This window comes from Fonsecaea nubica (assembly GCF_001646965.1).
Source record: "Fonsecaea nubica strain CBS 269.64 chromosome Unknown Scaff28, whole genome shotgun sequence".
Lineage (NCBI taxonomy): Eukaryota > Fungi > Ascomycota > Eurotiomycetes > Chaetothyriales > Herpotrichiellaceae > Fonsecaea > Fonsecaea nubica.
In genome coordinates, this window is record NW_019173701.1 from 200,490 (window position 1) to 224,935 (window position 24,446).

Genomic DNA, 24,446 nt, shown 5'->3' on the forward strand with positions numbered 1-24,446 from the left:
TGTGGGATTCTGACCCTCTCTTCGCCCGTCTTTTCTCTCTCTCGACCTTGATATATCTCTATCAGACTTGTTCTCACTAACCTCCCAACCTGCCCTCTCTTTGTCTCTACTTGCGTCTTCCCCGTGGGGCTTTCCCAGACACCGTTGTAGCCACGCAACTCATTCGCTCAACTGCGCTGACGTGGGTTCTCCAACTCTTCTCGGCCCGGGGAACCGCCTCTAGTCTATAGGGGAGAGCATCCGAACCACCACGACCAAATTTCCGAACTACCGCCTCGAGTACTACGAGGTTCTCGTACGCAGCTCTCCTTGTTGCCCGGAACTGAGGCACTTTAGTTGAGATCCCAAAAGTATCTTTACGCCCGTACCACCTCGGAGGGATCATTCCAGCCTTGTTCGCGCCCATCGGCCGAGCTCCCGAGAGAAGCATAGTCAGCTTCGGGGCCCAGTTCTAACCCTAGACTGACTAAGGCTGAATACCTTACGGCACTTGTATGCAGGAGTGAGATACACCCAGCCAGCATCAGAAACGTCCGAGGCACGGCACCTCCTGACGGGAAGGGAGAGTTTCTGTGTCTGTGTGTTCGCAGGTGTCCCCAGCACCAGCTTGGTTCAGATTTAACATCTCTCTTCCTTCACATTACATCTCAAGTCAACCGTCCGGGCAATTGGTGAAGCTCACTGCTCAATATGGCCTCTATAGCGGCATCCACCGCCGCCGCGGCGGGTTTGCTCTACTACGCCGACCACCGCATCGGCGTCAGCAGAGACATTCGTCAATACCGCCAGGAACAATCCTTTGTGAAACGACTGTTCCTATTCGCCGACAAGCTCGGTGCTCAGTCGCCTCACCTATATCGCATGCTGGAACTCTGCGACCCAAATGCAGATGCGTTGTGGTTTGAAGGTCGCTCGTGGAACTTCAGGGCACTTAAGGCCCAGGTGGACGAACTCGCCCTCGGCTTGAGCCAGGGTCTGGGGGTTAAGGATGGAGACATCGTTGCCGTCTTCATGACGAACTCGCCCGAAATGGTCGCCACCATCTATGCTCTGACGAGGCTGGGAGCAGCGCCTGCTCTGATCAACAGCGCCCTGAGAGACGATACATTACTTCATTGCGTGCGGCTACCAAATTCACCCCTGATTCTCAGCACTCCAGATTTGGCTGGGTACGCAGCGTCCGCTGCACAATCGATGGATGGCGCTCATGTCAAAACCGTGAGGCTGAACCTGGGCTCTTTTCGACCTACACCACTACCTCGCGACAATGGGGATATAATGGACTTTCCCTTTCCAGACCCATCCATATCACCATCCTCAGCCTTGCCACCGACACCACCCAAGGACATGAGCTCTGTTGCCGCCCTGATCTACACTTCCGGCACGACGGGCAAGCCCAAGGCATGCAGCATCAAAAACAGCCTCATCTGCGCCGTCGCGTGCACGTCTTCGGCCGACGCCTCCAACCCCAAGAAATACCTCGAGGGTCTCCGCACGTACTCGTGCATGCCCCTGTTCCACGGCACCACATTCTTCACCGGGTTGTGCTACTCGGCGGGGCAGGGCGGCTGTTTCTGCCTCGCGAGAAAGTTCTCGGCCCGCGGGTTCTGGAAGGACGTGCACGAATCACGCGCCACGAGGGTTCTCTATGTCGGTGAACTGTGTCGCTTTCTCCTAACTACACCTGCGGGGCCATACGACAGGAACCACAATGTCAAGGTCGCCCTGGGTAACGGACTGCAAAAGGACGTCTGGGTGGCCTACCAAGATCGCTTCAACGTCCGTGAGGTCCGCGAATTCTACCGCTCCACTGAGGGCCTGGTCAAGTTCGACAACATCCACCGTGCTGGCCAACCGGGCGCTGGCAAGGTCGGTTATATGGGGACGTTGAGGAAGAAGGTTCTGGAGAAGGACCAATTCATCGTCCGGTTCGACTACGATACCGAGTCACCGGTCCGCGACCCCACGACGGGCTTCTGCATCGTGTGCCCCAAGGGCGAAGCCGGTGAGGCCATTGCGCGCATCCACAATCTCGCGACCTACACAAACTACCACAACAACGAGTCGGCCACGGAGAACAAGATGCTCCGAGACGTGTTCGAAAAGGGCGACCTGTTCCAGCGCAGTGGGGACCTCCTCGTGCAGGAGAGCGACAACTGGGTGAGATTCGTCGACCGCATCGGCGACACGTATCGGTGGATGGGCGAGAACGTGTCAGCCGGCGAAGTCAGGGCGTTCATCTCCGAGTTGCCGTTCGTCAAGGACGCCGTGGTAGTCGGCAAGCGCCTCGCCAAGTACGACGGCCAAGCGGGCACGGCGCTGATTGTGCTCGACCCGGCCATCAACAATAACGAAAAACAGACCTCGACCTCGTCCCGACGCGGCGAGCAAGCCTTCATGGACAACCTCTTCAAGGCCCTCCGGAGCAAAGGCGTGCCGCGCTACGCCGTGCCCCGCCTCGTCATGGTGCGCGACCAGCTCGTCGACGTCGGCGACACCTTCAAGCACGCCAAGATGGTGGTCAAGAACATCGACTGGGGTGCTCCTACGGTCACTAGCACCAGCGGACAGGCCGATGCGAGGAAGTATTATCTCGACCTCGAGGCGGAGCGGTTTCGTGAGCTGGACGCCGAGAGTTGGCGGCGCATCGACCAGGGACGGGCCAAGTTGTAGTCTTAAGAGTGGATGCCTCTGTGTATACCCTGGCTGTGGACTGTGAATGCTCTCTCCTGGTGTGCCTTGTCTCTCTCACTCTGTCTCTTTCTTAGAGGGAGCGATCCGGGACCCAGTCACAGGCTACAAGAAGGAGATGGAACAGGCTCAAACCCATACTCATGCTTCTGCTTCTGCTTGAGCTTGACATCTATCCATCCATCCGTCTACAAGCACGAGCACGAGCACGAGCACCTCGACAAGACCATTCCCTGCCAACCCGGCCATGTACGAAGAGAAAAAAGAGGGGAAAGAGCGACGAGGCACGATGGCTTACTTCTCAATATCTATACTTACTTATACCTCTACATCCCTACACGTATCTGTACCTGGACAGATAGATTAATCCACACCAGAAGAAACTGGAAAACAAAACCGAGTGGGGAAAATGGCTTGAAATGGTCTCCTAGAATAAGATAATGATTCCAAAAGACAAGTATTCCACTCGATCCAAAATTCGTCGCGTTCCTTCATCGTTATAGCTGTTATTGTTGTTGTCATCGTCATTCATCATTGTCGTCGTTCGTTTCTCGAGTGCTATATACATGGACTAATCTGTCCCGGTCCTTTTTGTCCGTTTTCCTTTCATTCTTTCCAGCTTCGCTGTTATTCTCTTTCTGAAACGGTGGTATGCGGGTAATTCCCTCCCAGTTTCGCCGGCCGGTCTGGTCGTGACATTTCATTCATCGCACATACATGATCCGCATGACAATTGTTGCAGAATGCCTCCCTCCCTTTGTGGTATATCCCGTGTATGACAGCCCCTTGTAAAACCATCTTCAAAATGGCAATAAATCCGCGTTTCTTTTGTTTTCGCAGCCTTGCTTTCCCTTTGTGATTGGCGCTTTGTCAATGTCCCTTTCAATGTACCTGCCCAAATGATGCATGTCTCGACTCTCCCGATTGCGCATAGCGTGAAATTCCAAAAGATATACATCCCGTGTTCCTTGTTGATTGCCCTCATCTTCATTTATCTGGCACATTTCGACTGCTTGTCCGGCTTGTCGCCCCGGCTACACTCCTGCTCCTACCTTCCCGTCGTGACGGCCGGATCCAATCGACCACCATACGACCCCGTCCTTTGACACCATCCACTGATGAGTCGACGCTAAGTCCATATGTTCCATCCGAGTATCGTTCCTGTGGACCGCCAACAGATCTGGTGCGCGCGTGGGTATCGGAACTGCTATTTCGGCTCACGTGAGAGGCTGGTTTCGTGCTCAGTGTGGTCATCGTGCGACTTCGGCCGGGACTGTGATCACTTAAAGGGACATCAAAGCCGGCTGATGAGGCTGCAGTGTCCTGAGACATGTTGTCCGATGTGACGGCGGCTCTTGCTTGACTTCTTTCGCGAGTCTTGTGTTCGCGGTGAATTCCAACGGTTGCCGGGCCCCACCTCGCAGTGTATCCATTCCAAATCTGTCTAACCTCACGATCACGGCTACTGATCAATTGATCCAGCTGATCTTCGATCTCCAGAATCGCTTGGGTCGCCTCGGGCTCCAGTTCTAGGGTCGATGGGAATGAAAACATGGCTACCGCACTGTCGCTTTTTTCAGGAATCGAGACGTCGTGGTTCTTGTTGGCGATGTCCTTCTGAACGAGACTCAGCTGGATGTAAAGATTTTCCAGCTGATGAGAGTATCTAGACAGGACCTTTGACTCGGCGTGGCGTCGTGTTTTGATGTCACAGTCGGAGCACGATCCATCCAGGATGTAGATCGTGGGAGGTGCAATTGATTGATCAGCATTGTACCCACGCAGATGAAATGGGGGGTACGCCAGAAGTCCTTCCCTGTACCGCACGAGTTTAGGCTGCACATTGAGGGGTCGGGACATCGGAGGTGATGTGTGAGCACAGACCGTGTAGTGATAGGTGTGAGCATACACAGTCCTCGGATCTGGCAGAGTGGCGATTCCACCGGAAGCTCGTCGACCTAAAGTTGACGCGCTGGTCGTTCTGGTCGGTGAGATTCCTGCATTTGCTGAATTGGTGGACATGCAGGAGATTATACTGTAGCGGCGACGAGAGCCTGGTCGAGCTGGAGAAGATTGAGATTCACCATTGGATGATGCTGGAGGGCCCCTCGCTTTTCCCGGCGAACTGGCAGTCATCGTGCTGTTTGAGACAGGAGGGTTGAGGTGAGGTCCTGCGACTTTGACCGTCGTGGATGATTTCCTAGTCCCATCGTCTTCACCACCGTTTGAACCGCTTCCTGACAGAAAGTTTCCCTCAACACCCGAAACGGTAAGTTGAGCAGGTGGAGTGGGCCTCCAGCTTGTGGGAGGATAATGGCATTTCGCAGTTAGGGACCCGGATTCTCCGCCTTGAAGAGTTGTTGAGGCATTCCTTGTATCTGTTGGCAAAGACATGTGCTGGGCAGCTTGAGCATCTTGACCCGAACCGCCAATCGTAATTCGACGCCGAAGGTGAGGTGGTCTTGTGGTCTCAATCCGAGCAGAACTTTCGCTCTGGACAACACCTGTTTGCTCCATACCTGTATTGGAAGTTGACATTTTGGTGTTGACTTTACTCGAAGAGCTGAATCGTCGATGAAATATCCTTGTTAAAGAAGATCGCTCCTTATCTGCAACCATGGCGAACCCATTGACGACTTCAGGAGCCATGTTATATGTGTACCCACGTGTGATTTACCTGTGGTAAGACTGTGTCGAAGAAAGCAAGGAACAAAAACCCAGCCCAGGTTTTTTGGTTCTGTCGAGAACAAAGGACTGTCGGAAGGAGGAACAGTCTTTGTCCTCAACGACGCCTGTGCTGCCATTTTAGACTTCGTCTTTATGCGCGAGAGATGAAGCACACAAAGTGTGCTATTTCTGCGTTGGAGGTCATTGTTCGAGCCGAGAGGGAATGCGCCATGGTCGGAGCATCGCAAGAAGAGAACGAGCAGCTGAGGTTGAGGTTGTAAGAGTGCAACATGCGGGAGCACTTGGATGCAAGGTTGGGGAGCACCAAACTCCCTAACGGCCAAAACTGGCAAAGTCCCGCTGCAGGTTTGACTTTTTGGCGCGAACCGAAGCTGCACATCACGTGAAACGCTCCACCAGACTACCGGCTTCGGATGGAAATTGTATGGAGTATTGACCGTGAAGATCACAGCGTCGACTGGTGAACCAAGCCTCTGTGGAACGTGCAGTAGTCGAAGCAAGAAACAAACTTGACGGCGAACCCATGTCAAATTCAATCCTCCTCAGTACTGCCCGTCAGAATGATGCGAAGATTCATCCTCCAACGGCCAACCTCATGTTCCAGCGCACTCAATTTTGCGGCAATGCTGAGCAGACTGGGATCGCTCGTCTCCACTCGAACCTTTTCGCGGACAACCACATCTTGCCGTCCGCGCCACTCAAAGATTTCACCCATTTCGTCGTGAGTTGGAGGCTTGGGACCTAGCCCCAGCAACCTCGTCCTGAGGTTGAGTCCAGAGAGCGAGAAAGATCCCTCGGAAGGGGTGCTGGGCGTTCCACCAGGGGAAGTGGGAGCGAGGGTTCGGACAGTGAGAACAAGATTGGCTTCCTGGATCGTAAAGTGCAAACTGAGGTTTTCGCCCAACGGTGGTTGGAACACGTTTTCATCGGGGCTATTTAGCCACCATTCAGCCCCTGGGATAGAGGAGATATCGGCACCGGCCACTGGACCTCTCAAGTAGGCCTTGGCTTCACGCAAATGGTCATGTAGCAACTTCAGTTGGCCCGAGATGAAGGAGGAGTCTGTCGATTGGCCGGTCCACCTTGACACGTCGATTACGTCGAGTGAATCATTGAGTAAAGACTTGACGGCTGACAGTTGAGAGAGGACAATTTCGGAGGATGAAGAGGAGGAATGGAACATCAAGCGAGTTGAGGGTGTAGAAGTAGTGGTACCTCTGGGGGTATTTGGTGGCAACGTAGTCAGCCGAAGATGGATGTCCTGTAACGCTTTCAGACCAGGTAGGTTCGGGGAATCTTAGGGGGCCAGCGTACGCCTTTGAGAAGCTTGGTGCCAACCCTTGTTACAAAGCCTTTTACACTCTCGGATCTGAGGGATGACAGGACCAGTGTCGATCCGGGTTCTTTCGGCGCCAATAGTGCAGCACATTCCTCCAAGGCTTCTTTGAGAGCAGGCAAGGCACGTTGCAGCGACTCCAGGAGCCATTGCAGCTCAAGTTTCTGAGGGCAAGTCAGTGTATGGACAATTTGTCACTTGTTCAACCCATACCAAAGAGTCATTCTCGGCCTTTCGAAGCTCGTCGGGAGGTAATGGAGGATAGACCCATGTGGACATTGTGAAAACCTCAATAGTCAGAAAATAAAAGATGTAATAAACATGGGGAAGCAGGACAATGAGTTATTTGCAAAGTACTGTCCGAGGAAGCAAGGCTGGCACCAGGTGGAAGGATGGTTCGATATCAGGTGATGGCTCCAAAGGGTCACCGACATCACCAGTGAAGCTACGAGAATGTGAGAGCTGCGAGACTGCGGACCGGTGTTTTTCCAGCTTGGCCAGGAAGGGAGGATTGGCGAGGATTAGGGTTTGAAGCTATTGGAGCCGGATCACGTAAACTAGCCATATTAGGAATTAGTGTTGCCTGACGGTGGTACTAAGTGGAGCATTTGTTGATGACGTGGTGAATTGTTGTGCTGCAGCATGCTGCACTACAGTGTTGGACCTCTAACTCAGTTTGCTCGGAGGTGCGTCATCGCCCGCCCAAGCAGGCATCTGAGTGTCCACGGGAAAAGCCCTGGAGCCCAAGTTGATGCCCTTGGAGTCGGTGTGGGGGGGCTGCGCTTGAGTCTTGGGGGCAGGCCATCATTATTGTCCGTCCCTGTACTCTCCATCTTGGGCGCTGTGGGTGCCCTTCAAACTCTCTCCAACAATTTTGCAGTACCACTACCTATGGCCCTCTCCGGCTTCCCTATCCTGGTCCCTCTCCACAGTCTTCCAAGCTCTCCGGTCTAAGTACCTCCAGTAGTCGGCTGTCACTCCAAGAGACGGGAAGGATCCAAGCTCTAGTGGGTGGTCAGTTCCTTTGGTTCCTTTGGTTGGGTGACCTCATCCAAGACACTGCATTACATCTACTGCCTGCATACCGAGCGACCAACATACGTACATCACAAGCTCTCTTGCTCTCTTACCACTGCTGCATTAGTACAAGAGCACCTTTCCTCCCACACCACCGCTATCTACTCTTTACACCCCGCGCCTGCTTCCTCTATCGCTCCCAACACACATCTCCCACCTTTTAAACCGTCCCTCCAGGCCACCCTTCTCTGCCTTTTGAATCTCGTCGCCCCGTTGGGCACTCTGCTGCAAGCTCCAGCCACCCTCAAACTCACTGCGCCGCCATGGCGTCCCGTAAGTGAAGCTTGATCCTGCAGACGACGATCCCGAGGTACCTCGTACTGACTGCCGCGTCACAGGCAACGGTCTCTTTGGCCTGGCATCGCTAATCCTCCTCGCCGCTGGCCTTCTGTTTATGTTCTTCATCCTCCTCGCGGGCGCAGTTGAGCATGGCCCTGTCAACAAATTCTACATCCTACAAGCAGATACCGCAAATATTCCGGGAGCTCCTCCCGTGTCAAGATGGTCATATTGGAACGTGTGCGGTGTTCAGAACGGACGCACGCGTTGCGGCGACCAGCACTACTCAGATGTGCATCCGGCATTTCCTCTGGACCCTGCGTCTCACCGCACCTTTGACACCACGGTGAATGTCCCTCGGAACTTTGTTGAGCGTCATGGGTACTACTTCTTGATGACTCGTTTCATGTTTGCTTTCATGCTCATGGCGCTCTTCTTCGGCGTATGCGCGTTGTTTACTGGCCTCCTCGCCCTGTGCACCAGATTGGGCTCCTATCTCAGTGGTCTCTTGAGCATGCTAGCCATGTTTTTCCAGGCAATCCAGGCATCTCTTATGACGTGAGTTCATGTATGCTGTGTGCCATGCGCAAGTGTGCTAACGAGTCAACAGTGCCGCGTACGTCAAAGGCCGCAACAACTTCAGGAACAACGGTCAAGCTTCCGACATTGGAAAGTATGCCTTTGGGTTTGAATGGGCAGCATTTGCGTGCTTCTTCATTTGCACCGTCCTCTTCTGTATGGGCGGATCCTCACGTCGCGAACCCAGAACAACCAAGTCACGAGGTTTCACGTTCCGAGGCCGAAGGAGTAGGAGCACAAGGAGCAGAGGCAGCTTTGTTCACGACAAGGAGTACGGCTCATAGAAGCTGCAGTTTCTCCACGATGCTAGGTGGTGGCACAGGGAGATTGAGATATATCGCGAGTGCAGAGTCGATTATTGTACAGACCTTTTTTTCTTGGTTGGTCCCCGTCCAGAACGTGCATGGCTGGTGGAATGCGGTGTTGGGGGATCGTACACAAAAATCACCAACATGAGAAAATGTTTTGGTGTTGATGACCTTATCACGAATCTAAACAGATCAAACAGGTAGTGTCTATTCTAATATTATCTGCCAGTTCCAACCTCTGTCTCGGTTATGGATGGTGTCTGCGAGAATATGCTTGGTGCGAATCATGGCTGGTTGGATTGGCTTCTACCTAGCGAGGCCATGTCGGCTCGCTTCTATGCTGTACCATCTGATTCTTCCTTCCATTGTGAATAGCAAACTCCTTGTTGATTCATTACGCTTCACCAGCTTGTCGTCAGGCAAACGGGGTGGACCTTGGCGGAAAGCATAACTAAACCCAGTACCGAACAAATCTTCAAACACCTTTGACACCATTGCCTCCTCCAGTACCTCCTCATGACCACAACACCGTGGCTGGATATTTGATGAAGAATTGCCGCTCTGATGTTATTGTTGTCAAAGGTGATGTTGTACAATGCCGCCACCATCGGAATCATGCCTCCAGTTCAAAGCTGTCGACTCGAGGGTCGCGAGCTACACTGCGGTTAGTTCCAAAGCCTCATCGATCGAGACGGCGTCGGACTCACCCCGATGACCACGTGCGGCGAAGTGTGCCACCTGCCACAACGACACAAGAGCCACGATGGCCATGAAGACACCAAACACAATAGTCAAGGTGCCGTCCAGGGTGAGAGCCATCGTGGATCCTTTGAGTGTGGCGGTGTCCTTGGAGGGGTCTAGTAGGCGGCTAGGTTGCTTCAGGTTGCCTCAGGTTGCTTGGAGGCGTTCTGCAAGGCTGAATCCACACGAAGGCGGGGGAAGAGTCTGTCTAGTATGCAGAAGAGGTTTGCTGAACAAGAGAAGGGTGATGCAGGAAATGGTATTGTGTGTTGATGCTGGGTCTCTTCGATCACTTTGTCGCGGTGGTTGCTGTCGATGATGGTATGGGGAGAGCATCTTCCCTCCAGCATTAGGGCGCAGGTCTATATATCCATGTCAACGACTTTTGTTCGAAAGGCTCTGATACCCCGGTCACTGCTTAAAGGCTGTGCAGCGCGACAAAGCTCAACGATAGGCTGGCGAGCTGTTTGCCCCCTGGTCGTGGAGGTCTGGACCAATCATTAGAGCTGCCTTCATTGGCGTGGGATCCTCGCCCCTACAGAGACCTCATCCTTGGTCAGGAGGTGGCTGCCTTTACACGCTACAAGCAAGTCGATGGAGTTGACTGCCTCGGGATTCCCAGAAGTCGCAACTAGCCGCAACCCGATGGGCCTCTTTACGATAGGCTGTCCACCGTCCTACTTGAACTATGGTGCTGGTCTGGTGGGTGGCTCCCAGGCAGCTTGCTAAGACACCCGAGTTTGTATCGACACAATTTGCAACTGTCGGCTCTCAGCGCAATACCGTGGACAAGAGGGTCACAGACTCCAGCCTCAGATATAGGGTGCGTCACTTTCTTCAAGGTCAGTCAGGTCAAGTCTCCGCAAATTCGCTACTGCGAAACGTGATATATTGATCCATGATATCCCGCTATATTGCTTTGGCAAACTCTGGACGCTTGAAGACTTAATGCTACTTCCTCAAACTCACATAACAGTCCAAGTTCTTCTGCTTGACGAACCAGGCATTCTCGATCTCCAGTGGCCTGTTTGGATCCACAAGTGTGAAATCAAATTTCCTCACCAGCTCGGGGATCAGGATTGAGATCTCGAGCAGACTGATATTTTTACCGATGCAGGTCCGGGATCCAGCTCCAAACTATTCGACAATATCAGTCTGAGAACACAAGTGGAAGGGTGGGCATTAGGTGAACGACTCGCTTACCGTGAGGTTATAGCGAGTCATCTCTGCAGCTCTCTCAGGAGACTCAAGCCATCGCTCGGGTCTGAACTTTGCAGCATCTGGGCCAAAGATCTTCTTGTTGGAGTGTGTGACCCAGCTGTTCACGCCAACCTCGGTCTGTCGCTCAATACATCAGCACTGCTACTTTCAGACAATCCCTCCCCTGGGTACTGGGAGGGAAGCTGGAGTCTCACCTTCTCGGGGAAATACTTCCCAGCAATTTTGGCGCCACCCTTGGGAACTACGCGGACCATGGGGAGGCCAGTTGCTGGATGGCAGCGAAGACCTTCTTTGATGACGGCCTGGAGATAGGGCAGTTTCTGTGCTTCTTGGAAGGAAAGTATGTCGTTTGACCCGCGCTCTTCGATCGCCTGATCGAGTTCTTGTCGCAGCTACACACGCGGTTAGCACGCTTGGTCTTCCGCACGTATGAAATGATGGAACTGCAGGGGTTGTTGTGCTCTACAAGACTTCATTTTCGTCTCACCTTCTCCAACACGGCAGGGGCCTTCATCAAGTGGTACAAAATACCCGCCAGGCTGACCGACGTGGTATCTGACCCGGCACCAATATTCGTCCCACAGGTCGAAAACACTGATTCCATGGGAAACTTATCCGGCTGCAAGGCGTGCATCCTCAGCAGCTTTGTCAAGAAGTCGTCCGTTGGCTTCGACTCGTCTTTCTCCAGAATGCTCTTGGACTTTTGTCTTTGGCCTTCCAGAACCTGCTGCTGCATGAACGTACCCATATAATGCATCCCACCATTGGGCAACATTGACAAGATCCAGTTGAGGAAATAGTGCCATTCATGGTACACGCCGACTTTTGAGAGGTAAAGGAGGTAGGAGTGCAGGGCAGCGATCATATTGCCATTGTCTTTGCCAGTGTCCAAGAAGCCAAAACGTTTGCTGAGCTGGAGATATGTTAACCTCAAAACACCAGGTGGAGCGAATCTCAGAGGCATGACCTACCGTGATGAGTGCTATGGTATCGAAAGCGTCTGATGTGTCGTTAGCCAGGAGACCTTTGTCAAGATATTTCGTGTTGCAGCTCCAGCACAGATTCGACGGTACATACAGTATTGCAGCCAGACTTGCAGGTTGATAGCGGTGTGACTCTTTGCGAACTCGGTGAATTTCTGGACCAGGATTTCGGCACACGCAACAGCATTCGGCTCCATAGCGACTAAGCTCGTCATCGAATACAACGACGCGACATTGCGCCTGTTGATGGCATGGGACTCCGGGTTGAGGTCGGTGAAGAGATCTGGATGCTTGTTCTTGGGGTTGTTGGAGGCGATGTACCATTTCCCCTTGACGAAGTTTGTCCCATGGCCGTAAATGGTCTTGATGGCGTCTGCGTCGTCGATGGAATAATAGTTTGGTGCAATTCGCACAATCGGTCCTGGCAAGATCAGCTTGAAAGTCACCAGCGAAGAATTCGGCAAGGTGCAAGTTTTCAGTACCATATTTCCTATGGAGCGCAATATTCGTCCTCTCGAATCGACCTCGAGCCACCTGGAGATGTCAGGATTAACGACGATCATCTCTGAGTTTGGAAGAAGTCTACCTCTCTCAGGTACCACAGCCTTGTGAACCTGGCCAAAAAGGGTCCAGGCAACGACCGCAGGGGGTCTCGAAGAGCGACAAACACATTGTACACAACCCAAATCCCCACCAAACTCCCAATCAGGATTGTGGGTGAGAGGGTGGTAGCGTAACCCGTGAGGAAGCCTTCCAGTTGGGCCATGGTTCGGTGGGCGGCTCCTTTGCAGCTCGCTTGATGGCCGAAATGCTGGTTGTAACACACAAACGATGCTCAAGGTTGTTGGAGAGTCCCCCAGCTTTTGACCGCCATTTATCAGGACAAGATGACTGCAAACGCCAGACGACCACCAAGCTCAGCTGCGCAGTGCCCTCAACTGCCGAGAGGTACAAGGTACGAAAAGCACGGAAAATACCCCGGATCTCGGCTTGGCCTTGCTGAAGCATTGGAGACGCAGCAGACGCTTCGTCAACCCCGCAAGCCTCTCCACGAACAAAGCCTGGAGGCGTGGCACGGATTAAGAATCCCTTCTCCACATGAAGATTCAGCTGTCGGCGACTTCATGTGGGCGTCTTTTTGTTGTCTCGAAGTGGATCATTCAGGCAGAACATCAATCATGTGGGACCCTGTGGCCGTGCTTTCTACTTATGCTGCTGGATATTTCAAAGACAGGGAGGAGATGTGGACTATTTCTGTTGCAGAATTGCCCAAGGCTGTTTCTGGTCTGTTATTGAAGCCCGAGAAGCAAAATGGGTGTTCTCCAGAACTTGTCGGGTGCTCGGGTCACCATGGAGCTTACCTTTGACTCCTACAGCCTCCTGCGGGCAGCGGTCATTGGGGTTATCTCTTTGCCAGTGATATTCATCCTTGTTGACTACATCCGAGTCCTTCGACTGCGTCGAAAGCTTCCTCCTGGACCATTCCCCTGGCCGCTTGTTGGCAACTTCTACCAGATTCCCAAAGTCAAGCCATGGATCGACTTCGAGAAATGGTCGGAATACTACAAGGACCCCATGATCACCATCTGGCAGGGCCACAGACCGACCATTATGTGCAACGACATCTGGACAATATCCGATCTGCTGGACAAGCGAGCAAACATTTACTCTTCTCGACCTCATATGATCGCTATGGGTGACATGATTAATGCGACAGAGAGTAACCAGGTGTGCCTTGTTTATGGAGACAAGTGGCGCCTTCATCGTCGCCTCATGGTATGTCCGAAATAGTCTCCCCCCCGCTCCCGAACCATTTAGCTTATTCTCGAGCAGCATTCAGCAACGGGCTCACAAGCCATCAGACCCTGGCGCACGATTCAGGCCAACGAATCCAAGCTTCTGGTCCGCGATCTGCTGGACAAACCAGATGACTTTGTCATGAGCGTTGAGAGGTACTCGTGCTCGATCGTCTCCATCATTGGCTGGGGTCGGCGGATTGACAAGATCAACGACTATGTTGCTCAAATGGCGCTCAAAGCCATGGAGGGGGTCGACCTCATTATTCCAGGTCTTTTCATTGTTGAATCGATACCCTTTCTGGCCAAACTGCCCAAATGGCTTCAGTGGATCTACCCCATGCCGAGCCAGATGAACACCATGGCAAAACATTTGCAAAGGTAATTTCGCTCGACACAATCCGTCTTGGTAGGTGCAGGCTGATTTTGTTCCGTAGATACTTTGTGGCACTGTCAAAAGAAGGCGCTCAAGCCCCTGAGGACAACTTCGCCAAACGTCTCTTCAGGGAGCAAGAACAAAGTAATATTGCCGACGAGGAGATCTCGAGTCTCACGTCTAATCTCATCGGGGGGGGAGTCGACACCACCAGCGGAACTATACTCTCCTTCATCCTGGCAATGTGCGTCTTTCCGGACAAGCTGAAGAAGGCTCAAGAAGAACTAGACCAAGTGGTTGGCCAGGATCGAGTCCCGGACTGGAGTGACGAGGCGTCTCTGCCGTATGTCAAAGCCGTCGTCAACGAGACACTGAGGTGGCGCACCGTTACCATTCTCGGCGGGATCCCACACGCGCCGATTCAGGACGACGAATATCGGGGCTACTTGATACCCAAAGGCACCCCTATCACGGGCAATGTGTGGGCCATCCATCGAAACCCAAGAGAGTTTCCTGAGCCTGACCAGTTCCGGCCCGAGCGCTACCTCGGTGGTCTTGAGCGGCCTTATCCCAACAAGCAGGGCCACAATGCTTTCGGATGGGGTCGCCGCCAGTGCAGCGGGCAACCCCTGGCCGAGCAGGGACTGTTCTTGACGATTGCGACGCTTCTCTGGGCCTTTGACTTTAAGCCCGGCCTGGACGAGAATGTAAGTGACCTAAGATCCATCCCCTTATGTTCGTCTCTCGATTTTTTGGGCTTACACGTTCCTTCGCTCAGGGGAACGAAGTCAAATTGGACATCTTTGCATATACCAAGAGTGAGAACATGCGCCCGGAACCCTTCAAGGCGCGCTTCATCCCCCGCTCAAAGGCCATTGAGGACATCATCCGTGCAGAGGCAGCAAGGGCAAGGAAGGAGCTTTCTGCCTATGATGGCGAAACCCATTTGAGGTTGGAGAATGTCCCTTAGAAGACTTGAGATGAACTGGTTGTTTGGGAGCGAGGGAGGGAGTCGTTTCCGAGATAAGAAATGTCTTTTTGTTGCGTCTTGCTGGGGAGAAGGGTATTTCCACGGACCAGCGATATTTTACATCCCTGCCTTAGATGTCGTTAGGTAATCCGTCAGATATCCTGTCAGGAGGACTATAATTTCGTGTCTCGTCTCATACAGAGAATCTTGGAAGAGGGATCTATATGAATTGACGCTTTGACCTGGGGAATCCACTCGTGCAGGACGTCTTCGCTCCCATGTCCCTTCTTCAACTCGGGATATGATTCCTGCACCTGGACATCGAGACTGGGAGAGTCGGACAACTCGACGAGCGGGTGGAACGGCCCCTCTGTCTCATCCATGTCGAGCACGGGCGTCACGCAGGCGTCGACACGGTCAAATATCGCTCTCCACTCGTCCCGCGTCTTCTGTCTGAAGATGCGAGTGAACAGCTCCTTGGTGCGCGGCCACGCTGCCCTGTCCCACTGCTCCTCCGGCAACACCTCACTATCAAGTCCCAGTCCTGCCAGGAGATTCGCGTAGAACTGAGGCTCTTGGGCCCCGACGGCGACGAACCGGTCGTCCCTGGTCCTGTAGACCTCGTAGAAAGGGGCGGCGCCGTCGAGGAGGTTCTCGCCGCGGGGCCGGTCGCAGTTCCGGTGGCCCTGCTGTTGGCGCATGAACGTGGCGAGGTACGCGGTCCCGTCGACCATGTTTGCCGCGACGAGCTGGCCCCGGCCGGAGACCCGTCGATGCAGCAGCGCGAGCAGGATGCCCACGACGCACACGAGCCCGCCGCCCGCGAAGTCGCCCAGGATGTTCGCCGGCGGGGAGGGGTTCTCGTCCTTGCGGCCCAGGAGCGACAACACCCCCGACACGGCGAGGTAATTGACATCGTGACCCGCGCGGTGTTCGTACAGTCCCCCGGGCCGGAAGCCGTACAGGTGCGCGTAGACGAGGCGCGGGTTCAGCGCGCGCAGCGTGTCCGGGCCCAGACCCAGTCGCGCCGTGACCCCGGGTCGGTACGGGTCGATGAGCACGTCGGCGGCCTTGACCAGCTCGAGGAACGCGCGCCGCGACGGCTCCCGCTTCAAGTCGACCACGACGGAGCGCTTGCGTCGGCACAGCGTGTCGCGCGGCGGGCCGAAGACGTCGAATGGTCGGTCGACGCGGACGACGTCGGCGCCGTAGTCGGCGAGGACGAGCCTGTTTTGTATGACAAAGTCAGGGAGGGGGCTTGGTGGATGCTGTGACGATCACATCATATGGGGATATGGGTGAGTCGTGACGAACCCAGCAAAGGGGCTTGGAGCGAGTCCGCCCAGTTCGAGGACTAGATGTACAAGACGGGGGTTTGATTAGTATGAGTATATGTGTTTGTCTCTCTCTCTCTCCCTCACACACACACACACACACACACACACACATTTTGCTCAAACGGAAAGAAAAGAACAGGATATTGAATCCATCACTCACCTCTCAGTCCTTTCAACGGGGCGTCTGATGACATGGTTTCTCTCGGTCGCTGTTGAAACCTTCACATCCGGTTCTGGAAGCCCCCTTTGACCGATACCTGGCTCCTGCAGACCCTTTCTTCCCAAGTTTAAGGTCACGACGTATCTTGGATTTGATCTACAGTTCATCTACCGACGACAAGGCTGGCCATGTACCCTCGTATGTACTGTATGCCCCCCTTTTGGCCCCACTTGCTACTTACTCCACATTTCCCCGATTGTCGATTGTCGATTGTTGTGGAGGCCTTGGAGGTTCGGGGGTGTTGCCAATATACTACACAGTACACTCTACACACTACGCGGTGTAGATCCTACCCTAGGTACCTGTTGAGTTGAGTAGGAGGGTCAGGACGGGGTGACTCTCCATGGTCAAAGTCCAATGAACGACGACCTTGGTAGTGGACCCAGTACAGTTTGCGGTGGTACATCTCCCTCTACCTGTTGTCTGTGCCTGTGGCTGGATTACTCCGAGGGAAAACTCGGATGTTGGTCTTCATCAAGAGGCCTCTCCCTCAGATACCAACGGTAGACTCACACAATATACAACCTACAACATGATCTTCGAGTCACAGTACCACGTCGACATCCCCTCTGTCGACCTGCTCACGTTTCTCTTCTCCCGCACACCCTTCAAGGACGACGACCCGATATGGATCAACCCGTCCAACCCAGACAACCACGTCACCCTCGCCAGAGCCCGCGACCTCACACACCGCATCGGCCAGGGCTATCGCGATCTCGGCATCGGCAGACACGGCGCCGGCAGGGACATTGTCCTCTCGTACGTCGAGAACCAAGTCATGGTCGCGCCCAATAACCTCGGGGTGATCTGCGCGGGCGGCGTCCACGCGACGTGTTCCGTGACGGCAACGGCGTTTGAGCTGGCGAGGCAGATACGGCTGAGCAGACCCAAGATCCTGATTTGTTCGGCGCAGACGAGGCACGCCGCCGAGGACGCCATAGCCCAGTCCGGAGTCGAGGGCATTCGCCTCGTGATGATGGTGTCGGCCGAGTTGGACATCGTGGACGCAAGCGGAAAGTCCGTCGTCAGTGACAGAAGACTGGAATGGGAGAGGGTCACCGACCCTGCTGTCCTAGAACGGGCGACGGCTTGTCTCGTCTATTCCAGCGGCACGACAGGCAGTCCGAAAGGCAAGGAAGCCCCCCCCCCCCCTTTCCAAAATAATAATAGGTGTATATCAACCAAAACTAATCTTGTGAGAAAACCTCACAGGCGTGGTCATCACGCACTCCAACATCGTGGCCAACCTCTGCCAGATGGCCTTCCACTTCGACCACTTCGCCCAGAAAGCCATCTCCGAGGGCGTCTACCTCCGCATGCCGGGGGTGATGCAGAACGCCGTCGCGGTGGGCATCTTCGTCCAGAACATGATGGCCCTGCAGTGCGGGATGCAGGTGTACATGTTCCCCAAGTACGACTTTCCCACGCTGATGGCCAGCATCAAGACGTTTCGGTTGTCGGCCTGTTTCATCGTCCCCGCCATCTGGAACAGGGTCGTGCAGGAGTGCTCGAGGGAAGATCTGGCGTCCATCAGATTCGCCATGAGTGGCGCGTCACCCCTGCCGTTGCCCCTGCAGTTGAAGGTCCACGACATGTTGCCCGATGGCGTCGTGTTGCGGGTCAATTGGGGTATGACGGAGACGGTCACCGCGGCGTCGCAGCCCAATGCCACCGAGGTCGACAGGGAAGGGAGCTCGGGGAGATTGTTGCCCAATATCCAAGCTGTCATCCTCGGCCCTGATGGGGAAAAGCTGGGCTACAACCAACGGGGGGAGTTGTGTGTCAGAGGTCTGTACCCCATAACCCCCCTTTTATTATCGCGTATTTCTCCGCTGACCGCGTTCCAGGACCAAACATCATCAAGGAGTACTTCGACAACCCCGAAGCCACGCGCGCGGCATACACGAGCGACGGCTGGTTCCGCACGGGGGACATTGCCCACTTCGCCCGCGACGGCAAGCTCTTCATCGTCGGCCGCTCCAAGGAACTCCTCAAGTACAAATCCTTCCAGGTGAGTCCCACCGAAGTCGAGTCCATCCTGGGACAGTTGCCCGGAATCTCCGACGTCGGGGTGATTGGCGTGCCCGACGGCCAGGGCAACGATCTCCCTCGAGCGTACGTCGTGCGGTCCGAGCGGGGGAAGGCCGACGGTCTCTTGGAGAAGGAGATCCACGACTTTCTCAACGCGCGGGTGAGCAACTACAAGCGGTTGCGGGGAGGGGTGCGGTTTGTGGACGAGATCCCCAGGAATCTGAACCAGAAGATCATGAGGGACGTGCTCAAGAAGTGGGTGGAGAGGGAAATCGGGGAGAGGTCGAATTTCCGGGCGCGATTATAGAGGACAAATTGATAGGGGAGATAGATTACGGAGTAGGTAGTTGTGACAAGGCACTGATGGGGTGAGGGAGTAGCCAACTTCCTCTCTGACAGTGCTCGGCCGGGCCGGGCATGTAGAGGGGCTGATATTACAATACATGCACGCTTTTAGATACTTGGGGATATTCAAAGCCCAACGCCCTAGAAAATATAACCTACCCTCTCCCCTCGCCCTCGATCCTTTTGAGCAGAGCACCGGGTTTGTCATTAACGATGAAGCTTCCTCTTTTGACTACAGAACACGTCTTCACCGTCCGCTGGCTCAATTTGCGAGGGAAGAAGATAGGGGAGAGCGTCTCAGGCAATGGGTGGTGGCTATCATGGGGTCTTCGTCTGTTTCTGCCCCGTCACCCCAGAAAAGATACTGAGCCCTGAAAAGAAACACCGGTCATGTGGGTCGTTCAACTCTGTAATATAACGGGGGACCACACCATCCCACACAGAGTCATCATATCCTTCGCACAAGATAAACAGCCCGGCAAGTTAAAGCGGCGTGCAGCATGCAGTTCTGTTGTCTGGGACATGAGGCTCAGAAGGTTCTCAGGCTCTCTCCACATGGACCAGTTGGGCAAGGCTGCGCTAGACTATTTCTAGGGGGGTTGGAGAAAAGGGGGGGGGGGGATGTCATGCATGGAGACGCCGCCGCCGGTGTTTCTTCTATCCCGCAACGCGAGACGATCTTCGAGGGGGCACGAGGGAGGGTGAGGGGCTAACGCTTGCTTCCCTCTTGAGTGACAAGTAATTGTCTCTCTCTCTCTCTGTGTGTGTGTGTGTGTTTTACACATGTGGGGTCCATGCTCATTGGCCAGATGGAGACGGCGGCACAGGCAGCGCAGGCAGCACAGATGGTGCAGGACCCTTTTTCCTTTCGGGATGAAAACTTGCTAGCTAGTCAGCCAACTGGATACCTCGCCTGGCGATACAAACAAACACACAGCCCGCCCAGAAACCGAAGGGGAGATCCTAACCCCGTGCTGAATCGAGAGACATAGTATTTTCTCTGGCATTCTCTGGTAACCGCTGGTAAAACACCGAATTCATCACCAAAACTTCGGGACAAAGCCATGGATCCCAGCAAATATGGCGTCTCGTCCATCCCCTTGAACCACGCCCCTTACGGACCCATCACCGACGACAAGCTCAAAGGCCTGAACCAGGGCAAAGTGGCCCTCGTCACGGGCGGTGCCAGAGGTATGCGAGACATAGACACGTACACACCGAGGCTGCTGCTTCTCCTTTGTCTTCACTCCCAGAAAACCAGGAGACCGGACCGCTGTACTCGGCTAACTACCAGTGTGGGTGGTAGGCATCGGACGGGCGATATCGCAGAAACTGGCCCTCTCGGGGGCCAACGTCGCGATCGTCGACCGCCTCCAGGACGAACTGACAGAGACCAAGGCCCTCTGTGAGAAGTACGGCGTCACGGCCAAGACGTATGTGGTCGATGTCACGGACGTGGAGGCGTTGAGGGCCGCGTTGAAGCGAGTAGAGGAGGACTTGGGCCCGATTGAGTGAGTTTCAACCCAACTACCTCCCTCCTTCTGCCAGCATCTTGAAGGGGAGAGTCCTTTTGAGAATGGGACATGATGAGCCTCATTGTGATAGTATGGGTTGTCCTGGTGGGAAAACGGATGGCCAAGTGAGTGGGAGTGAGACTGACCTTGGGGTGAATTCCCGCCCGTGCACAGCATCCTAGTCAACAACGCGGGAGTGTCGCCCGGAAAACCGCAGTGGATGGAGAGCTTTGAGGAGTTCTGGCGGACCATCGAGATAAATTTCAAAAGCGTACGAGTCCCCAGCCCTCTGTCCCTGCCTCTCTGTTTCTCTCTACGCACACCAAAATCAACTTACTCCGCCCAATATTACTTGGCCGGAAAGCAAGACTGACATGAGCAGGCCATGGTCACCACGTGGGCTCTGCTTGCGCAATTCCGCGAGCGGCGATCCGGGGTGATAATCAACATCTCGTCGCGCGCCGCGACGGTCGACATGCCCTTTTCCACGGGCTACACGTCGTCCAAGGCGGCCGTCGCCCGCGCGACGTCGACGCTGCAGGAAGAGATCGAGTTGGACGGCCTCGGCGACGCGATCCAGATGTACGCGCTGCATCCGGGAGGGGTGCTCACGGCCATGGCGAAAAGTAAGGAGACTCTCCCTCTCCCTCCCCCTCCCTAGTTATCCTTCTTACCCGTATATCTATCTACCTCCTACCGTCACCGTCCTTTGTTCGTTTCCTCCCTGCCCACACACAGACTTACAAGGGGGGCGAAAAACAGCCGAACTTCGCGCCGAGATCCTCGAGAAATACCCGTCGCTCGAGCAGCAGCGGACAAAGTTCCACGCCCTGTTCAAAGATCCCCCGGAACTGTGTGGCGCCACCTGCGCCTACCTGGCGTCGGGCGGGGCCAAGGAACTCAGAGGCATGTACTGGGACTGCAGGCAGGATATCGAGCGGGTGGTCGGGTATGGGAGAGAGAGGCTGGTGAAGGAGGGCAAGAATGTGCTCACGATTGGGTTTGTCGATGGGTACGAGAATGAGCCGTAGGGGATGACTCAGAGGGGAGGAAAAGGAGCGAGTGAGAGGGAGGGAGAGAAGATTATTCGAACGAATGTTCTCGATTGTGCCATGCTGCTCGTCTGTCTTCTGTCCCGTCAACCTCTCAACAAGACAAGATATGCACAGGCTGTATGACAAAAACACATCAATCTGGCTGTGGCTGGCGCTGGACCACGAGCGTCACTCCCTCACATTCCCCCTTCTGCCCCGGCATGGTCCGTCTCCAAGTGCAACCACTTGAGCGCATTGTGCTTGTGCCAGAAATATCGATACTTCTTGCCATACACGTACATGGGCACCCCGAGGAGGCACAGGAATCCAGTAATCCCGGCCATGGTCCCGGCCATCTCGACCGCCCCGTGTTCCATGTACCAGTCAATGACATAGTTTGTCAGCCTAGTCCCCAAGTCAATTCGCCGGTCAATCACTAGCGGAGAAATAGCGGAGAGACGAGTCCGCGACTTACCCGTAGAAGAAAAAGTTTTTGAAAACCCTGCTCGTTGATCAGTCAGCCCATCTCTTGCAAGGTAACGGTATAGAAAGTAGCTCGATCACTGAGACGCGGAAGAACTCACATGTTCATGATAAACAGCTCGGTGCTGTTCTGGCGGTACGCGTCGAGTGCCCACTGCGTCGCGAAACTGGCAATTATGGTCATCCCAAACAGAATCACTCCCCAAATGAAGCAGATCAGGTAAATGTTCTCAAAGTTCTTGACCGCATAGGCCCATCCCACGAGCCCAGCCACAGAGCATACACCGCCCAGACTCACGGGGAGGAGCGCAAATTCCGGCTCATAGACGCCGTTGTTGCGGCGTGACATGGTCTTGACCAGCGGCTCCGAGACCACAAATGAGAAGATGGCACCCAGTAGCCCGCCAATGAAGGGTCCTGCCGACATGTACCCAACAGAGGCCGAGGACATCAGGTAAGGGGGCGAGGCGAAGATGACACCCGAGAGAATTGCCACGGCCACATACCAAGCAATAATGACTCCTGTCATCAAGACCTGGTACAGAGCTCCCAGGTTGAGAAGTATCGCGACAGAGGCAATGGCCATCTTGATGACGGAATCGTCCACAAACGTGCCGTTGTAGAGAGCGAGTTGCTGGACGAACGACTTTGGCGGCGGTATGGAATCCACAGATGTCTGTGTAGTGTTTGTCGTTGTCTTTTCCAGATCAGTATTTGTACCTGTGGCGGGTGCTTTGGTAGGGTCCTCCAAGTGATGTGCAGCTCGCGATTCCACACTTGCCAGCTTTTCCAGGTTTTCCTCAGAGCCGGCCGTGTCGATTTCGTATATGGCCTTGCGCCGATACATTGTCTCGGGACAGTAAAGAATGACAAAGATGGTTTGGATTGCCGCAAAAGGTATGTAGATGTGGAAGTTGTAATGCCAGCCAAGGTGATCCGTGATGACACCAGCAATGATGGAAATTCCGTTAGAAATCGCCGCCAACAGGAAAATGATAACGGCAACTCTGGGACCTCTCTCGTGGACAAAGAACATGTCCCCGATGGACGCCACAGCAAGGGACTCGTATGCGGCGATGCCTATTCCTTGGAGGACCCGGCCAGAAAGGAGCGTATTGTAACCCGAGGCCACTTCCGAGACGATGATTCCAATGGTGCCGATCAAGGATGAGAAGACGTACATGGGTCGTTTACCGTACTTTCGACCCAAGGCAGAGGCAAAAGGCCCCATGGCCCCCGTCGCGAGAAGAGAATATCCCGAGAGTTTGGCGACATCAGTCGGGGAGCGCTTGAGGTCTAGTGAGATTTGAATGATGCCAGCATTGAGAATTGGTCCCTGTGCAGTTTGTCATTCAATGCTGTAGGCCTGGGTTCGTGGCTGCCACTCACCGGCACTACACCGTGTATAATCACCCCAAAGAAGATGATGGTCAACACAATATGCTTCTTGAAGGATGACCAGTTCAGCGGGTCGTTCGGATCCTCAGATGGCTGCGGCGCGAGAACAATGTGCGCATTCTTCCCTGTTCCATGCTTCAAACGACCCGTCTGCTGTTCTGAGTGGGCAGCTCGCTGGTCGAGGAGGACTGTTCCTGGAACGTGCGCAGTGGTGTTCGCCTCAAGCACACCCAGACCCATTTTGTTTGTTTCCCTTGCACTGGTTTGAGAGTGGTAGTGCTCACGCTTAATCGAGAGAAGCCGTTCAACGGTCTTTGCACATCAGATCAAGCTGCCGGACGGGCCCGTATATCAACTATCAAATCCACCATCGGGGCAGAGTGGAGAGAGCCTCGTCTAGATTCCGGGGGCATCCAATTGTCAGAATCTGGGGAATATCGCTACCCCACCTTTCCTCATTGGACCAATGCATTGTCTGTTCACGGTTAGATTGCTTTGCTCAGGGCTAACATCAAAGGCCTAGAATCTACCATGATCTAGCCTCTATGTTGGGTAATCGAAGCCTGGAAGCGAACTGGGTAGGTGTGGCCGTATTGGCAGAAAGGTAGTGCGTCGTCGAGGGTCGAGGTAAGCCATGCATCCGGCTTTCCTCGTGGCTAGACACAATAGGCGACTGTCGTTTCCAAGAGTGGCAAGACATGCAAGGTTGAAGGCCCTCCTGACCCTAGGATACGAGAGGCAAGTTGGGGCAAGCTCGGCAAGCTGGCTACCTCTGGGTCTGAGACCAAGCCAGCTGTAAGTCGGGGAAGTGTCTCAGCCTTGTCTTAGGCATTTGTTCTGCTGGGCTGTATCGATCAGTAGGGGCCAAGAACATGCTTCTCCAACAGGATGTCGCTTGTCCATATGTATGGATGCTCATCTCGGGTGCAACTGGAGTTGTCCGCAGCCGAGATTGCTGGAGAAGATGAAGCTGACAGGGATAAACGAAAAAAGGTAGTTGGTGAGTGGTGAGCGTGAGCGGACTGAAGACTGAATGAAA

The 24,446-nt window shown here is 54.3% G+C and overlaps 10 protein-coding genes across 10 annotated transcripts; 5 read left to right on the forward strand and 5 right to left on the reverse strand.

Annotated features, from left to right (window-relative positions):
- Window positions 1–690: 690 nt before the first annotated feature.
- Window positions 691–2,673, forward strand: AYO20_05064 (hypothetical protein; the record flags this gene model as incomplete). The annotated part of the gene is made up of 1 exon (XM_022643358.1): window positions 691–2,673. One exon carries the CDS (start codon window positions 691–693, stop codon window positions 2,671–2,673), a length of 1,983 nt encoding a protein of 660 aa, XP_022500695.1.
- A 1,005-nt stretch (window positions 2,674–3,678) lies between these two features.
- On the reverse strand, window positions 3,679–5,340 carry AYO20_05065 (hypothetical protein; the record flags this gene model as incomplete). Its single annotated transcript, XM_022643359.1, has 1 exon — window positions 3,679–5,340. One exon carries the CDS (start codon window positions 5,338–5,340, stop codon window positions 3,679–3,681), a length of 1,662 nt encoding a protein of 553 aa, XP_022500696.1.
- Window positions 5,341–5,911: 571 nt separating this feature from the next.
- Window positions 5,912–6,994, reverse strand: AYO20_05066 (hypothetical protein; the record flags this gene model as incomplete). The annotated part of the gene is made up of 3 exons (XM_022643360.1): window positions 5,912–6,640; window positions 6,694–6,879; window positions 6,929–6,994. 3 exons carry the CDS (start codon window positions 6,992–6,994, stop codon window positions 5,912–5,914), a joined length of 981 nt encoding a protein of 326 aa, XP_022500697.1.
- Window positions 6,995–8,055: 1,061 nt separating this feature from the next.
- On the forward strand, window positions 8,056–8,934 carry AYO20_05067 (hypothetical protein; the record flags this gene model as incomplete). The annotated part of the gene is made up of 3 exons (XM_022643361.1): window positions 8,056–8,065; window positions 8,131–8,629; window positions 8,682–8,934. 3 exons carry the CDS (start codon window positions 8,056–8,058, stop codon window positions 8,932–8,934), a joined length of 762 nt encoding a protein of 253 aa, XP_022500698.1.
- A 637-nt stretch (window positions 8,935–9,571) lies between these two features.
- AYO20_05068 (hypothetical protein) lies at window positions 9,572–12,388 on the reverse strand (the record flags this gene model as incomplete). The annotated part of the gene is made up of 8 exons (XM_022643362.1): window positions 9,572–9,612; window positions 9,666–9,804; window positions 10,669–10,836; window positions 10,903–11,037; window positions 11,115–11,312; window positions 11,408–11,833; window positions 11,892–11,944; window positions 11,998–12,388. The coding sequence occupies 8 exons, from the start codon at window positions 12,386–12,388 to the stop codon at window positions 9,572–9,574; spliced, it is 1,551 nt and encodes a 516-aa protein (XP_022500699.1).
- Window positions 12,389–13,214: 826 nt separating this feature from the next.
- Window positions 13,215–15,045, forward strand: AYO20_05069 (hypothetical protein; the record flags this gene model as incomplete). Its single annotated transcript, XM_022643363.1, has 4 exons — window positions 13,215–13,679; window positions 13,737–14,080; window positions 14,137–14,782; window positions 14,854–15,045. The coding sequence occupies 4 exons, from the start codon at window positions 13,215–13,217 to the stop codon at window positions 15,043–15,045; spliced, it is 1,647 nt and encodes a 548-aa protein (XP_022500700.1).
- A 130-nt stretch (window positions 15,046–15,175) lies between these two features.
- AYO20_05070 (hypothetical protein) lies at window positions 15,176–16,576 on the reverse strand (the record flags this gene model as incomplete). The annotated part of the gene is made up of 4 exons (XM_022643364.1): window positions 15,176–15,218; window positions 15,280–16,272; window positions 16,360–16,399; window positions 16,543–16,576. 4 exons carry the CDS (start codon window positions 16,574–16,576, stop codon window positions 15,176–15,178), a joined length of 1,110 nt encoding a protein of 369 aa, XP_022500701.1.
- A 558-nt stretch (window positions 16,577–17,134) lies between these two features.
- On the forward strand, window positions 17,135–18,940 carry AYO20_05071 (hypothetical protein; the record flags this gene model as incomplete). The annotated part of the gene is made up of 3 exons (XM_022643365.1): window positions 17,135–17,723; window positions 17,815–18,390; window positions 18,450–18,940. 3 exons carry the CDS (start codon window positions 17,135–17,137, stop codon window positions 18,938–18,940), a joined length of 1,656 nt encoding a protein of 551 aa, XP_022500702.1.
- Window positions 18,941–20,042: 1,102 nt separating this feature from the next.
- AYO20_05072 (hypothetical protein) lies at window positions 20,043–21,523 on the forward strand (the record flags this gene model as incomplete). Its single annotated transcript, XM_022643366.1, has 5 exons — window positions 20,043–20,169; window positions 20,273–20,489; window positions 20,667–20,763; window positions 20,875–21,118; window positions 21,231–21,523. The coding sequence occupies 5 exons, from the start codon at window positions 20,043–20,045 to the stop codon at window positions 21,521–21,523; spliced, it is 978 nt and encodes a 325-aa protein (XP_022500703.1).
- A 200-nt stretch (window positions 21,524–21,723) lies between these two features.
- AYO20_05073 (hypothetical protein) lies at window positions 21,724–23,647 on the reverse strand (the record flags this gene model as incomplete). The annotated part of the gene is made up of 4 exons (XM_022643367.1): window positions 21,724–21,931; window positions 22,002–22,028; window positions 22,111–23,345; window positions 23,399–23,647. The coding sequence occupies 4 exons, from the start codon at window positions 23,645–23,647 to the stop codon at window positions 21,724–21,726; spliced, it is 1,719 nt and encodes a 572-aa protein (XP_022500704.1).
- Between the last annotated feature and the right edge of the window lie 799 nt (window positions 23,648–24,446).